This window comes from Dermacentor variabilis, chromosome 1 (assembly GCF_050947875.1).
Source record: "Dermacentor variabilis isolate Ectoservices chromosome 1, ASM5094787v1, whole genome shotgun sequence".
Taxonomy (NCBI): Eukaryota; Metazoa; Arthropoda; class Arachnida; order Ixodida; family Ixodidae; genus Dermacentor; species Dermacentor variabilis.
The window spans coordinates 144,594,422-144,607,613 of record NC_134568.1 but is presented as its reverse complement, the minus strand read 5'-3'; the positions used below and the strand labels follow the sequence as shown (position 1 = coordinate 144,607,613).

At 41.4% G+C, this 13,192-nt stretch overlaps 1 protein-coding gene across 5 annotated transcripts in view; it reads right to left on the bottom strand.

Annotated features, from left to right (window-relative positions):
- LOC142585922 (protein SCAI) overlaps positions 1–11,976 on the bottom strand; it is a 114,276-nt gene extending 102,300 nt beyond the window's left edge. For 2 of the 5 annotated variants that reach the window (XM_075697019.1, XM_075697038.1), the window contains exons 1-5: positions 11,289–11,976; positions 10,869–10,964; positions 10,701–10,787; positions 10,340–10,553; positions 9,006–9,104 (exon numbers count right to left, since the gene is read on the bottom strand). In XM_075697019.1, coding sequence (XP_075553134.1) covers positions 9,006–9,104; positions 10,340–10,553; positions 10,701–10,787; positions 10,869–10,964; positions 11,289–11,485 — 693 coding nt within the window. In that variant the 5' untranslated portion in view covers positions 11,486–11,976. The remainder of the gene's footprint in view (positions 1–9,005; positions 9,105–10,339; positions 10,554–10,700; positions 10,788–10,868; positions 10,965–11,288) is intronic. The other 3 variants (XM_075697047.1, XM_075697029.1, XM_075697056.1) reach the window with 2 other exon arrangements.
- Between the last annotated feature and the right edge of the window lie 1,216 nt (positions 11,977–13,192).

Here is a 13,192-nt window from a genome sequence, read left to right as displayed (position 1 = left end):
CTGACCAAAAATGGCCTATATTTTTTACTGTAGCATTGCTTACGAAAAACAATGTAGGCAATATCTTAACCCTTCTCTCATGAGGATGAGCCAGACTAGTAATTGAAATTAGTACTGCTCCTACTGAGGTCGAGCGGGGCTCGTCTTCACTGAACCTTGCATAAACAAGTTCGGCTTCACTGCATGCGTTTATTATGTTGCACAACATGTGATGCCCCAAAAAGTTAATATATCGACGAATGCACCGAAACTTGAGAGCAAGAAGTTTTTGTACTGGACACCAATGAACCAATATTCAAGGGCACCAATGTAGTGCTAGCAATCATGAGCAAACACCTGGATCGTGGCTACTGCCAGACAGTGGACAATTTCCACTGGTTTCAAGAAGTCATGGACGCTTTGGTAAATAGAAAAACTGATGCTTATGGTGCAGTTTGTACAACAAGATAAGGAATGCCATTTCCAAAGTCCCTCAAACTCGAGAAAGGAGAGGGAACTCTCATTTCTTGAGTTCACTGCATCTCAATGTAGGAAGTGCCTGGCACTTCTATGGCACAATAAAAGATGAGCATGCCTTCTTAGCACAGTTCTTGCGGCAACAATGAAACAGGTGCCAGACTACTGTGCAGGAGCTAGAGGTGGCAATGGATTACAATACTATGAGTGGTGTCAACAATATCAATTAGAACCTCACTTACTACCCTATCTGCATGGCACAAAGCGTTTTTACAAAAAATTTCCCGGCAGATCTGAGACATGGCTGTTTTGATGCCTTTGTTGCCTACAAGAAAGCAACAGGTAAGAACAAGACTCATTTACAGTCCAACCATAATCTTAAGAGGCTCCGATTGATGAAAACTCTCAACCTCAACCTCACAACAAAGGATACAAATCCTCCGCTACTCAAATGACATGGCTTGTCACCTGCCACTTTCCCAAATACATTCTGCCAACGCTAAATGCAAAAAGCCAACAAGGAGATGCTTCATGCGCTTAAAACAATCCTCAGCTGATCGGAAAACAAGCACTCAAAAGGAAACAAGGACCTGGTGCAAATGCAGCAGCACGGTGCTGTGGACTATTCCTTGCCCTGAAGTGGACCGCACGGAGGCCAACTTTTTAAGCAGTCGAAGCCAAGTTATACTATAAGGCATTCATCAAAGTTGAAGTATCGCTCTATTTTAATGCAAAGAACACACCTTTTCATCAGGCCTTAAATTTTTGAAGTTTTGCAGTGTTTTTTTAGTGCTGTGCTTAAGAAAACTTCCAATTTCTTTTATTTCAATTTTTTTTTTCAGAGCATTGCACATTTCTGGCTCTTCCTTTGTTCACGAGGGTTGCAATGTGGGCTTGTTGGTAATGCACCTTGAAGGGGTGTACGGCAACGCGATTAAAAGACGGGACAAAAGAAGACACACAGTGACACACACAGCGCTAACTTGTGCTGTGTTAGTGTTGTGTGTGTCCCTGTGTGTCTTCTTTTGTCCAGTCTTTTAATCGTGCTACCGTACACCTCTTCCTTTGTGCATATATTTCCTTGAACAAATAAAAGCAAATGGTATATTTGTTTTGCAATTGTGTTTTTGCAGTGTGTGCATGGTAGCAAAAGGTTTAAGCCTTTACTCATACAAAATCATACAACTTACTGCAAAATGAAGCTTAAGAACACTATACAAAAAAATTGAAGCAATTGGCAAGTATTCTTGACAAAAAAAATTTAGAGGGGCCCTGAACCACCTTTTGGGCTTGATGAAATAACATAGACCGCGGGTAGCATATGCTGCTGTGAACATCTCGGCCAAGTTTTGCTGTCGGACGCGGTGCGTGGAGCTCCCAAGCAGATTGCGAAATCACCTTTCTCTCAGACGCTCTCTTTTCAACGGAAGGCCCTTTTCAATAGAAGACTCTCTCTGCTAGATGCACTATTCTGTCATCGAATGCACTATTTCGTCATTCCCATAGGCAGCTGCTATTGGCGGATAGCTGATATCAAGCTGCGGCCGGCTATGTGGCATAGATACCATGGCCGCTGCGGTGTGCCGTCACCAGTCCACTGGCTAAGCGCACTGCGGCTCGCTGAGGACAACCGCATTTGGCTTATGTTTAGTGTGTCATAGGCACCAAAGGCAGAAGTGGTGGCATCTACGTTAATATTCAAAATGAAATTTGAACTGCGCCATGGTGACATCTAGAAGGCAGAGCGTTGTGGACGTGTCCCATAGCGCCATAGCCTTTGCAGTGCAAGGCATTGAAGAAGGAATGGGAGCACAGTGGAGGGCGTTTTTGATTGCCATTACTCCGCTTCTGCTGAACACTTGAAGTACTTTTTGCGACAAACTATTTCTGAAATAGCTTATTTTCACTTCAAATGCATTTTGATAAAAAGGGGTTCAGGGCCTCTTTAACTGTAAGAAAATGGATGACAAGCTGGGATGAACCCCAATCAACCATGGCACACAAGCAGTTAAATAACTCCTTAAAGTCAACAGCCAATGGGTTGAATGGCAAATTTCTGCTACATGTGCCCTTGTAATGTGTTGAGTGCACCCACTGCATTATGACAATCAAAGTGAATTTGCCTTTAAAGGAATGTATTGTTAATATACAGGTTCCATCTATGCAGCAGTACAGCTCAGTGGCGCAGCCAGGGGGTGGCACATAGTTTCCAACCCAGTGATTTTGCCCAGAAACTACAATGCAGCATCGTCCATCAGCAATGCCTACACTGACCATCACATCTTGTTAAAAACAGTGATTGCGCTGCACCTGCTGTGAGGCACGGCAGTATTGCCGTCACCTTGTTGAGATTGTCACCAGTCAGTATTCTCAACATGGTGCACAACATCTAAAGTGACGACAAGGTAGATGAAGGCACAAGTGGTCGTCCCACACCCATGTTCACAGGCACTGTCGCGGCCTTCAATACACTTTGCATGATTGCTTTAACATACACAGATGCACAGAAACTGAAAAAGTGCTGCAATGCATAAAATATTATCCAGAATTTGACCCATTTATTGGATGAAGCTTTATTTAACATAATTCAGGGCTACAACCACTCCAGGAATGCACATATCGATCAATGTAACCACCAGGCAATAACAACAAGCTTTATTTAGCAGATTCAGAATAATTTGTTGGCTTTCTATTTTTGCTGGCTTTATACTGAACTACAAATTAGGTTTTCTGTGAGAGTAACCTTTCTGTTAATCTGTAGTGCTGACGCGAGTATTAAGAAATGTTAAGTTTTCCTTGGTGATGCATTCTTCTTCTTGGTCCCTTAAGAAACATAACAGAGTTCTACTGTATCAGCTTGCATTACTATCATTACAGCATATGTCTATTCTGCTCAGCTGAATGAAATTACGATAAACTAACTAGGGAATGGATAGCCATTACTCGTAAATGCGAATATTTTTCTAATACTTTTCGAACACTTCAAAACATGAATTCCGCCCAAATAAACAGAAAATTTGAGCAAAGGTGTAGTACAGTTTTACCCCTGATAGCATAGCATAGGCATAAAACAAAAACTCGCGTAGTGGAGTCAGGCTAAGTCACTTAGGTAGCCATGCTGTACAGCAATAAAGACAATCAAATTGTCGGATTTTACGTGCCAAAACCAAAGTACGATTATGGGCTACGCCGTATTGGGAGACTCGATCAATTTTGGCCACCTAGGGTTCTTTAACGTGCACCTAATGCATGGAAGTTTTTGCATTTCGCCGCCATTGAAATACGGCTGCCACAGCTGGGATTCGATCCCGTGACCTCGTACTTAGCAGTGCAATGCCAAAGCCACTAAGCAACTATGGCGGGTCTCTGTACAGCGATCATTCGCACTCTCTGAAGAGCCCTGTGCATGCAAAGAAACTCGTTGGCTCTTAACACTCCCTGTGTTTTGATAAACAACGTTTCATAATGTAATGTAATGACAGAAACTTGCTAATCTTAAGAATACTGAGATCTGAACATAGTCTTATCTTAATTGTGATAACGGCTATTCATGATTCATGAATTATTCAAAAAGTATTCAATATTCTACTCGCTTCTGGCAATATTTGATTTATATTTGATTTATATTTGATTCGGTCTCAAAAATCACTATTCGCATACCTCAAAACTAACCCATCAACTAGGTGTGTGCGGCATATGTGTGCTGCAACAGGCACACAATCTTCTTCGTTTTGATATTTCGCAGACTGATTATCACAATTCTTCACAGATTACGTACACCTACAACTCCTTTATGAAGGTCTAATTGCAATACCTACCCCAGTCGACATATTTTTTAAAATTCTCTATAGTCTAAGAACAAAGCACACTATACATTATGCATCTTGAAGTTGTTCTTAAAAAGTGAATGACCATGCTTTGGATATGTGGTGCTATTTTTATGCCGACCACCTATATCTACTTTAGGTTCAATAAACCAAATACTTATTACTCAAAGCAGTACAGCTACAAAATCCCCAGATAAACCATAGCAGTATTAGCCATAGCCATAGCCACAGGGTGAAATGAATGCATATGTCATGCATGTGGTTGCAGCCAACATGTATAGTGAAACACTGTGACAGTTTATGTTATAGCTTTGCAATGTCACCCACAAGCTGTTGAATGGTTGGTCTTCACAATAATTACTTTAAATGTACAATTGAACAAATCTTTTTTGCTTCTCAATACAACCTGCCTTTATGACGAGCTAGTGACAGATACATAGTGTATATCACATGAAGTGTACGTTTGTTCACATTGCAGCACCTGCACTTGAATATGTGCACTTCAAATGTGATCACTGCTTGTCTTGTTGCATTTAATTCAATCTGTGTCCTATTTGTTCATTTCTTTTTAACTCTGCTTCCACCTCCTGCCTCTCACAATAACTAATTCTTCTCTTGACCACTGCATCGCTGATCTCTGCGCTTGCTATACTTACTCAATTTATCACATGAGGTGATTACCTGATGCAAGAACAAAATAAAATGACCCTGAAAAAGTTAATGTTGAGATAAAATGAAACCCAAACAATTCAATGAACCTGCACACATTTTCTGCATGCTCTTAAGGTTCCCTATGTAGCCACCTGATGCCATTGATACTTTGACGTGAAATGGCATTTCTGATGCACACTCACTAGTTCATTAGTGTAGCATAAATATTCATAAGATCGGCAGAGCTAAATCTAAGGCACAACAGCTGTTCACCAGTTCAATCGCACATGCGCAGATCAAAATTGGTTTAGCTTATGGGATTGTGAATTCAAACAGCCCCGAAAACCCAACACTTTTCTGAATTCGCCTTCATTCAAGTAGATGGAAAAGTGAACTTAGAAACTGGTATTGTGAAAGCGTATACTTCCATGTTGACATTTGTATGTTGTAGACGTGTTCCCTTCACAAAGCTCAGCTGGTGGCTTTTGCATTCCTTTTGCACATCGAAAATCTGACTGATTCACCGCATTTTTACCTCTTTGTCATCATTGAGCCCTTGAAGAACCCTTTGATGCATACATGCCAAAATCTTTTTTTAAGACTGTTGAAGACACTGAATAAGGGCCCACACGGGCAAGCAGACGGAAATGAACGCAATACACTACAAGTAGCATCGCACCCACTTAGGTGCTGCACGCTCCCTATGCAGAGGTCCTAGCTAGCTTGAACAATAGTTTAATAATTTGCTGCTGCACTACAGAAAGACATGACAAACCGCTCATTATTGGCCACTGTATGGAGCAAGCAGACGGAAATGAACGCAGTACACTACAAGTAGCATCACACCCACTTAGGTGCTGCACGGTCCCTATGCAGAGGTCCTAGCCAGCTTGAACAATAGTTTAATAATTTGCTGCTGCACTACAGAAAGACATGACAAACCGCTCGTTATTGGCCACTGTATGGAGTAAGTTACACTACCTTTTGTATTTTTTCTATAATTGCATGTTATTTTTGGTTTGGAAATACTAAATTAATTAATTCTGGGGTTTTACATGCCGAAACCACGACCTGATAATGAGGCATGCCATAATGGGGGACTCTGGGTTAATTTTGACCACCTGGGTTTCTTTAATGTGCACCCATACCACAGTACACAGCCCCCCCCTCCTCCCCTTTTTTTTTCATTTTGGCCCCATCGCAATGCAGCTGCCAGGATTCAATCATGAGATCTTGTGCTTAGCAGCGCAATGCCATAGTCACTAATCCAGCACAGCGGGTGTTTCCAAATACTAAACTTAGCAAAAAAAACTTCCAATGACTAAGTTAAACACATTCATGTAAATGCGCAATCCACCAATATCTGTCTTTCTGATAAGGAAAGCCAGTGAAAATGAAAAGAACCCTGTGTGACTATCTGCTTACACGCCACAATCACACAGCTTCCAAATGTGCTGTCTATGAATGAATAGCACATTTAACACAGTGTGATACTACTGAGAAAGTTGCAGGGCGGCAACAATGTGGACTCCTCCATCTGCTTATTGTTATCATGAACTGCCACAACTGTTCGTTTTGCAGGGCAGTTACGAGCAATCGCTGGTGTGAATTTTACTGCCCCATAACTTTCTCAGCAGCAGCGCACTGTTTGTTCATGCGCAGCAAGTTTGAGAACACTGTGATAGTGGCATGCAAAAAGTAGCCGTACTGTCTATTTTTATATTTTGCTGACTTTATGACAGACACACAAATTACTGCAAAAATAGGCAGGAAATCAAACACTGTTGAACAAGTCATTTATATAATGCTCTATAACTTTCCCAAAGGAAGTTTGCTCTTAAATTTATAAATTGCAATGTTGACTAATTTATCTCGATTAATTATGTAATTAGACAAAATATCAAAAAAGTGCAACTTGCTCCATTAAGTGGCAAACAATCTGCTTAGAGTTGTGTCCTCCTATGTTGACTGATAAAATATTTAAATTTTGGCTGAAGATAGCTGGGGCACCATGTATAGATTTATGTTGACTAACAATATGCTTTAGTAGATTACTTCATAGTGGCTGATAAAATGATGCATGCTAAAGAAAATGGCCAAAACAAGGAATTTGCTCCAGTGTGCAACAATTAATGCACCAATGAATAAAGTACACAATGTGACAAAAGTGGTGGTAAATGGTGCGGTGCCTCAGTGACACACACACACACACACACACACACGCACGCACGCACACACGCACATGCGCGCGCACACACACACACACACACACACAAAGGTACTTGAGTATGTGTGTCTTCAGGAATAGTGACAATATTTCAGACAAGATTTCTTGTTCCAAATATTAAAGATTGTTTCTTTTAGCATTGTTTCTCCAAGACTGATCAATAAAACCATCTTCCCCCGCAATAACCAAGTGAGTTAGGCTTCCACAACAGCTGTATACTCAAAGCAGATGGTGTGTGCTGATACTGCTCAGTGCTGCCACGACAGAGTTTTTAGTAGCGTTTGTTAGTCTCCCTTTCAGTGACGTCCCTCATGCTTAACAGTGTAACAGGTCTAAATATTCTGAACTAGAATACCACATTGAGAGTGATGTGGCCGCTAAAGTTCACAGTCAAATACCACCAGGTCGTGCATAACTTGTGGGAGGAAGCAAATCCACCACTTAAAGGGGCACTAAAGAAAAACACTAAAGCAGTTTAGATTGATAAAGTATTCTTTAAGAACTTTACTATCGTTGATTTTACTGTGATAGGATAGCTATTAGAATAGAAAATGACTGTCAATGTTTCATTTTTGTTTCACGCCAAAACTCCAGGGCCGGTACGTGAGTGATGCCACGGATTGCAAAGCATTATTTTGAATTTCATCTGTCGTCGTTCAATATAATTTCTTGAAACTTCCCAAGTATAGTCCTTGGCACTTTTAGAAAACAATATAGTCAATTTTTTACTGATAGAAACTTAACTGGGCCTGAGCAGACAGCGTCAAATTCCATGATGTCACGGTGAGCTGGTGCGTGAATTTTAAAGTGGCGTTGCCACTCGCCTTTTGTTTTTGTGCCTTCTCAGGCTTACAAAGCGTTTCCTCATGGTAAGAGTGGCTTTTTTGGTATTGTGGAAAGGTCATTTTCTAACACAGCTCAAATCATTTTTCTCTCCAGTGTCCCTTCAAGATTTGACGCCTCATGACATCGTTCAAACAAACCAAGATTGTTGATTCTGCCACCTAAAGCTGCTCCGCTACGGCCATCATTGGCTTTTCAGGACTGTCACTAATGATGGCTTCCACCAGCTGGAGAAATTCAACCGCCTGAACGTCATCCAACGAATGGCAGTGCTTGTTTCTCTTTGCCACAGATGACAATTGGGCATTTAACCTCTTGCCTCCCACAAAAACAAAGGATTTTGCCACATACAAGGTGGCGATTTCAAGTCAATATGGCTGGCGTGTAAGGCCGCTAGGACCACAGGCAGCTTCATATCCTGGCTCAGATTGGAAGCTGCTACCCTGAAATAAATGTGCTAGGCAGGAGCTGAAGATGAAGTTAAGTGCCTAGGCTGGTAGAATGAAGATGTTAATGTTTATAGCTATTTGAAGCCATGTCCTAAAACACCTCATGCTTCCTTTTCAAATGGAGGGGTGCAGAATGATACTGTTGTTTTTGTCTAAAAAATTTATCCTAATGTGGCCTTTTTCACCTTCAATTACTAAAACAAAACAATAAGAGTGTTCAACCACAAGAAATGAACCATGCATATAAATACATGCTCACATCCAAACAGATTCCATCATAATTAGTACCCCAACAATAACACTGCAGTGCAAAAAAAGAAAGTGCGAATATTCTAGCAATATTTTACTGCTAAGAATCTTCGAATAGTAAGCCCCCTTAAACGTTATTTTTTAAGCACAGCTTGCAGCTAAGTTACAAGCTTCTCTTCAGATTACTATAAGCACTGCCTAAATATTGATGCTCTATTTGCCAAAGAGAGCATCAAATTTGCAGCAGCAAGTGCAAAATGAAATAATGAGAGTAACAACAAAGTTCTGCAGTAAGGTGCATACATCAATAAAAGACTTTATCTCGCCCAACACAAGAGACCATTCCAGCTGGTCCTCTGGCTCGTATGTGGCAGTGTAGTCGTCAATCTGCTTGGCAAGTTCCTGTGAACAAAAATAAATTAATAAAGCAAGCCAGAAAAGCTACAAACATATTTCTTCACTATAACAGAAGAGAACAAACAATCACCTAGAAAACAACCAAGATTATTAATTCAATACAGTGCCTCTGAACACATCAGTTAACAAGCAGATATAAAAATGGGCAGCTTTAATCTAAAGAAAGCTATTAGTTCACTCAGAGTACTGATTCTGTCAAGTATGGTGTTTGCATGATTGTGTTCAACTGAACTGGTTGGTACGTGGCTTAACATGGCTTAAGAGAAACAGAGGGTGAAGGCAGGACACAAAGGGCACGAACCAGACAGCAGGTTCATTATCTGGTTTTTGCACTTCGTGTCCGATCTTTAAGCTGCTTTTTTTTCTTTCCTGAAAAGGTATTTGCATGTTTTAACACTGTCTTCAGCACTGTTTTAACAAATGTAAATTTAAGTGTGTTGCAATTCTGTGTACCCCTGTCTTCTGAAAAATGTGTCCCAGAAAATAAAATTTTTGTATCAATTAAAGTATTGATATAAGCACTCACTACCGCAGTCTGAGGGTCAGTACTACAAAGAAAAGGGAGCACTGGATTCACCAAAGTGGATTACTAACTGCCACAGTAACAAAGCTGTACTGTGGCTGTTGAACCGCTGTCTCTGCTGAGCAAGAATAACAAAAAACAAAGAACATATAGCCATTTTTTTTTATGGTTTAGGCAGCTTAACTGAATGCAAAAATTAATTAGCATGTGTTTGGTGGCACTTATTTTTCAGCAATGTGAGCAACACAACTTATAGCTACACCAATGTCATATAAATACACTAATAACTTTCACTGAGTATAACTTTCTCTGCCCAGCTCGAAAGCATTGCAGAAAAGGCTACACACACACACTAAATAAAAAGCATTTTGCTGGTAGGGAAATGCCAACATAAAGGCAGGAAGTACAGATGTCTACAAAAAGCATACGCCAGCTATTTTCTCTTCTCAGGGCTTAGATTTTGCCTTCGTGCACTTGAGTTACAATGTCAGTGCTTGCATAAGACAAAAACCATTTGCAAAATAAGACAGTTTTCCCGTCACCTGGAAGCACTTAGAGACACAGGGAAGTCATTGTGTTTTGTGCAACATGCTAAATATCTTTGATGGTGCAAAATTTAGGCAATACGCATGGTAGGTAGAAACTGTCATATCAATAAAAAGGGTGCATAAATTGGAGGTGCTACACCAAAGCTCACCCGCACTAGGTCACGCACAAGCTTCATCTTCTTGAGCAGGAGACAGACGACAATAAAACGAGCATAATAACGCAATTTTTTCACCATCAAATCTGAGCGGTGGGAGTAGGGCAAGCTCTCTTCTTTGCTCGCCTTAGAGTAATATCCTCGGGCACGGATGGCCGCATAAAATGAGAATGCTTCATTCAGGTAGTTGGTTTCACTTGTTCTCAGGCTGCAAGTAAATGGCAGTTGCATGTAAGAAAATCGCACTAGTGGCAAGCTTCATCTGTAGAAATGGGAAGGAAGTTTATACGTTTAAAAGCAGCTCTTCAAGACAATATCGCAACTTAGTCATTTTAGGAAAATTAAGGATACTCACTAATAATGGTAATACAACTGTCCAATCTTCGAGGCAATTTCTCCTATTTGCCATCTTTTCAAACCATACTTAATGTCCAAAATTTGCCTGCAGCGAAGAATGACCCATCGATTTAATGTCCGTTAACACGGAACGTTCACAATTTCAAGCAAATGATACCAGGCGTACCTATGTTGTTGCTGAAATTTCCATAATTTCGTATAAACGTCAAATGTCCTTCCGAAGTAAGCTTGCCATTGCTTGTGCCCATATTGCGGAAGGTCCCTGCACGAAAGAAGAACTAGATATCAATAAAAGTCATAATTCTGCTTCGTCTGCGACAGAGTGCTTTCGTACGAAGACGGCATTGGAGCATACACATCAAGCGAAACGCTGAACAAGACCCTATATCTGGGAAGAACTTCGCACGAACTTAAGCAATATGCGGACTTTCAGGACGCCAAAAGAGGCAGAGAAACAAGCGCTAAATCACAAGAGCCGCTTACACTAGTGTACAACATACGGAACGGCTTCGATCAGACAATCCGCAGTAAGCATAAAGGCACACACAGCAGCGATCCGCGTCGACTTCGGATATATGGTGCGTACCTCAGACCGTTGAAAAGTTGTTTGGACTTTTCCAGCAAATGACAGAATTCATTCACTATTTTCCGCTCCTGTTCCTCAATTTCACTCATAATGGCCATTCTTCGAGGCGCATGCTGTCCCAGATCCTCTGGACCACCAGAAGCAGGGCGTTTCACGGGGTCCAAGCGGTCGTAGTAAGAGGCGCTTCCCTTCTGCATCAAAAGCGCCCACCTACGGTTCTCTCGCCGTTGCCTTGCTCACCCGTCGCTTTCGCTGCCGCAACAAAACACCAGAGATCTTTACGAAGGCTCGCTGCATGAGGCAGCAACCATACAATTTCCTTCTGCTACTATATGAAACTCTACGCTAATGACTAGCGCACGAGTTAATCACCACCACTGTCTACACCGACTACACATGACAACCAACCAAAAAACAAACGCCACAGCTAGTAGGCCTAACTTGCTAGTGATGTATCCGTAGTAGTTCTTTTCATCAACGCCAGGCGGCTAAGTACGGCTTCACTGGGCTACACTGGGCGACTCGTTTACCCCGAACAAATAGTAGTAATTAAAGTAGTAGTAATTGAAAAAATAGTAGTAGGGGGAGATGTTCCACAGGTCTGGAAATCAAGCAGAATGATATTAATTTACAAAGGTAAGGGAAGCAAGGACAACATTAAATCCTACAGGCCAGTAACTGTCACATCAGTCATATACAGAGTAGCAATGCAGATGGTGAAAAAGAGAATGGAGGAATGGGCAGAACGTGAAGAGATCTTGGGAGAACTGCAGAATGGATTTAGAAAGAACAGAAGGATAGATGATAATTTATTTGTTATAACACAGTGCATAGAGATAGCGGCAGCCAGGCAGAAACCGCTATGGATAGCTTTTTTTAGAGGAGCCTATGATAATGTAAACCGAGAAAAGTTATGGAGCCAGTTGAGGGAATATGGTCTAGATTGAAAGATGATTGGGTTCCTACAACAAGTTTATACAGATAATGAGGTAGAGATAACATAGGAGGGGGAAACTACAAAGCCAGCTAAAATAAGAAGAGGTCTCAGGCAGGGCTGCCCATTGTCGCCCCTGCTTTTTATGATTTACATGAGCCAAATGGAAAAGAGACTAGAACAGAGCACAATAGGAAACGACATAAGCTATATGCTGGAAGGGCAGAAGGTAGCTCAAGTACTAGCCGGACTGATGTATGCAGATGATATTGTACTGCTTGCTGACACCCGAGTAGGGCTACAGGAACTAATGAGCATATGTGGAGAGGAGCGATCGAGAAAATTTGGGACTGCAATTGAGTAGAGAGAAGTCTGGGATAATAGTATACAATGAAGAAAGGGGGGAACCATTGGAAATACAAACCACTAAGATTGATCATGTTGAAAAATAGAAGTATTTGGGCATATGGCTAAACGAGGGCAAAAAGTACTTGGAAGAACAGGAAAAAATTATGATTGAAAAAGTGAAAAGGAACTCAGCTGTAATGAAACACAAGGCACTATGGAACTATAATAGGTACGAGGTGGTTAGGGGCGTATGGAAAGGGGTTATGGTACCTGGCCATTCAGTACTGTGCATGAAATTGGAAGTTCAGGCATGCATGGAAACGAGACAGAGAAGTGTAGGCAGGTTGGCCTTAGGAGCGCACGGGAACACCCCTAATGAGGGAGTGCAGGGGGACATGGGATGGACATCATTCGAAGGTAGAGAGGCAATAAGTAAGCCAAAATATGAACAGAGGCTCCCAGCACTGGAGGAAAAAAGGTGGGCAGGAAAGTGTACAAATATCTGTACATGAAAAGTTTGAACACAAAGTGGACACTCAGAACGAGGAAGCTGAGGAATAGATACCTACAGCCGAGGGAGGGGGTCCAACGTGGTTCTAGTGTGGGAAAGGAGGTGAAGGAG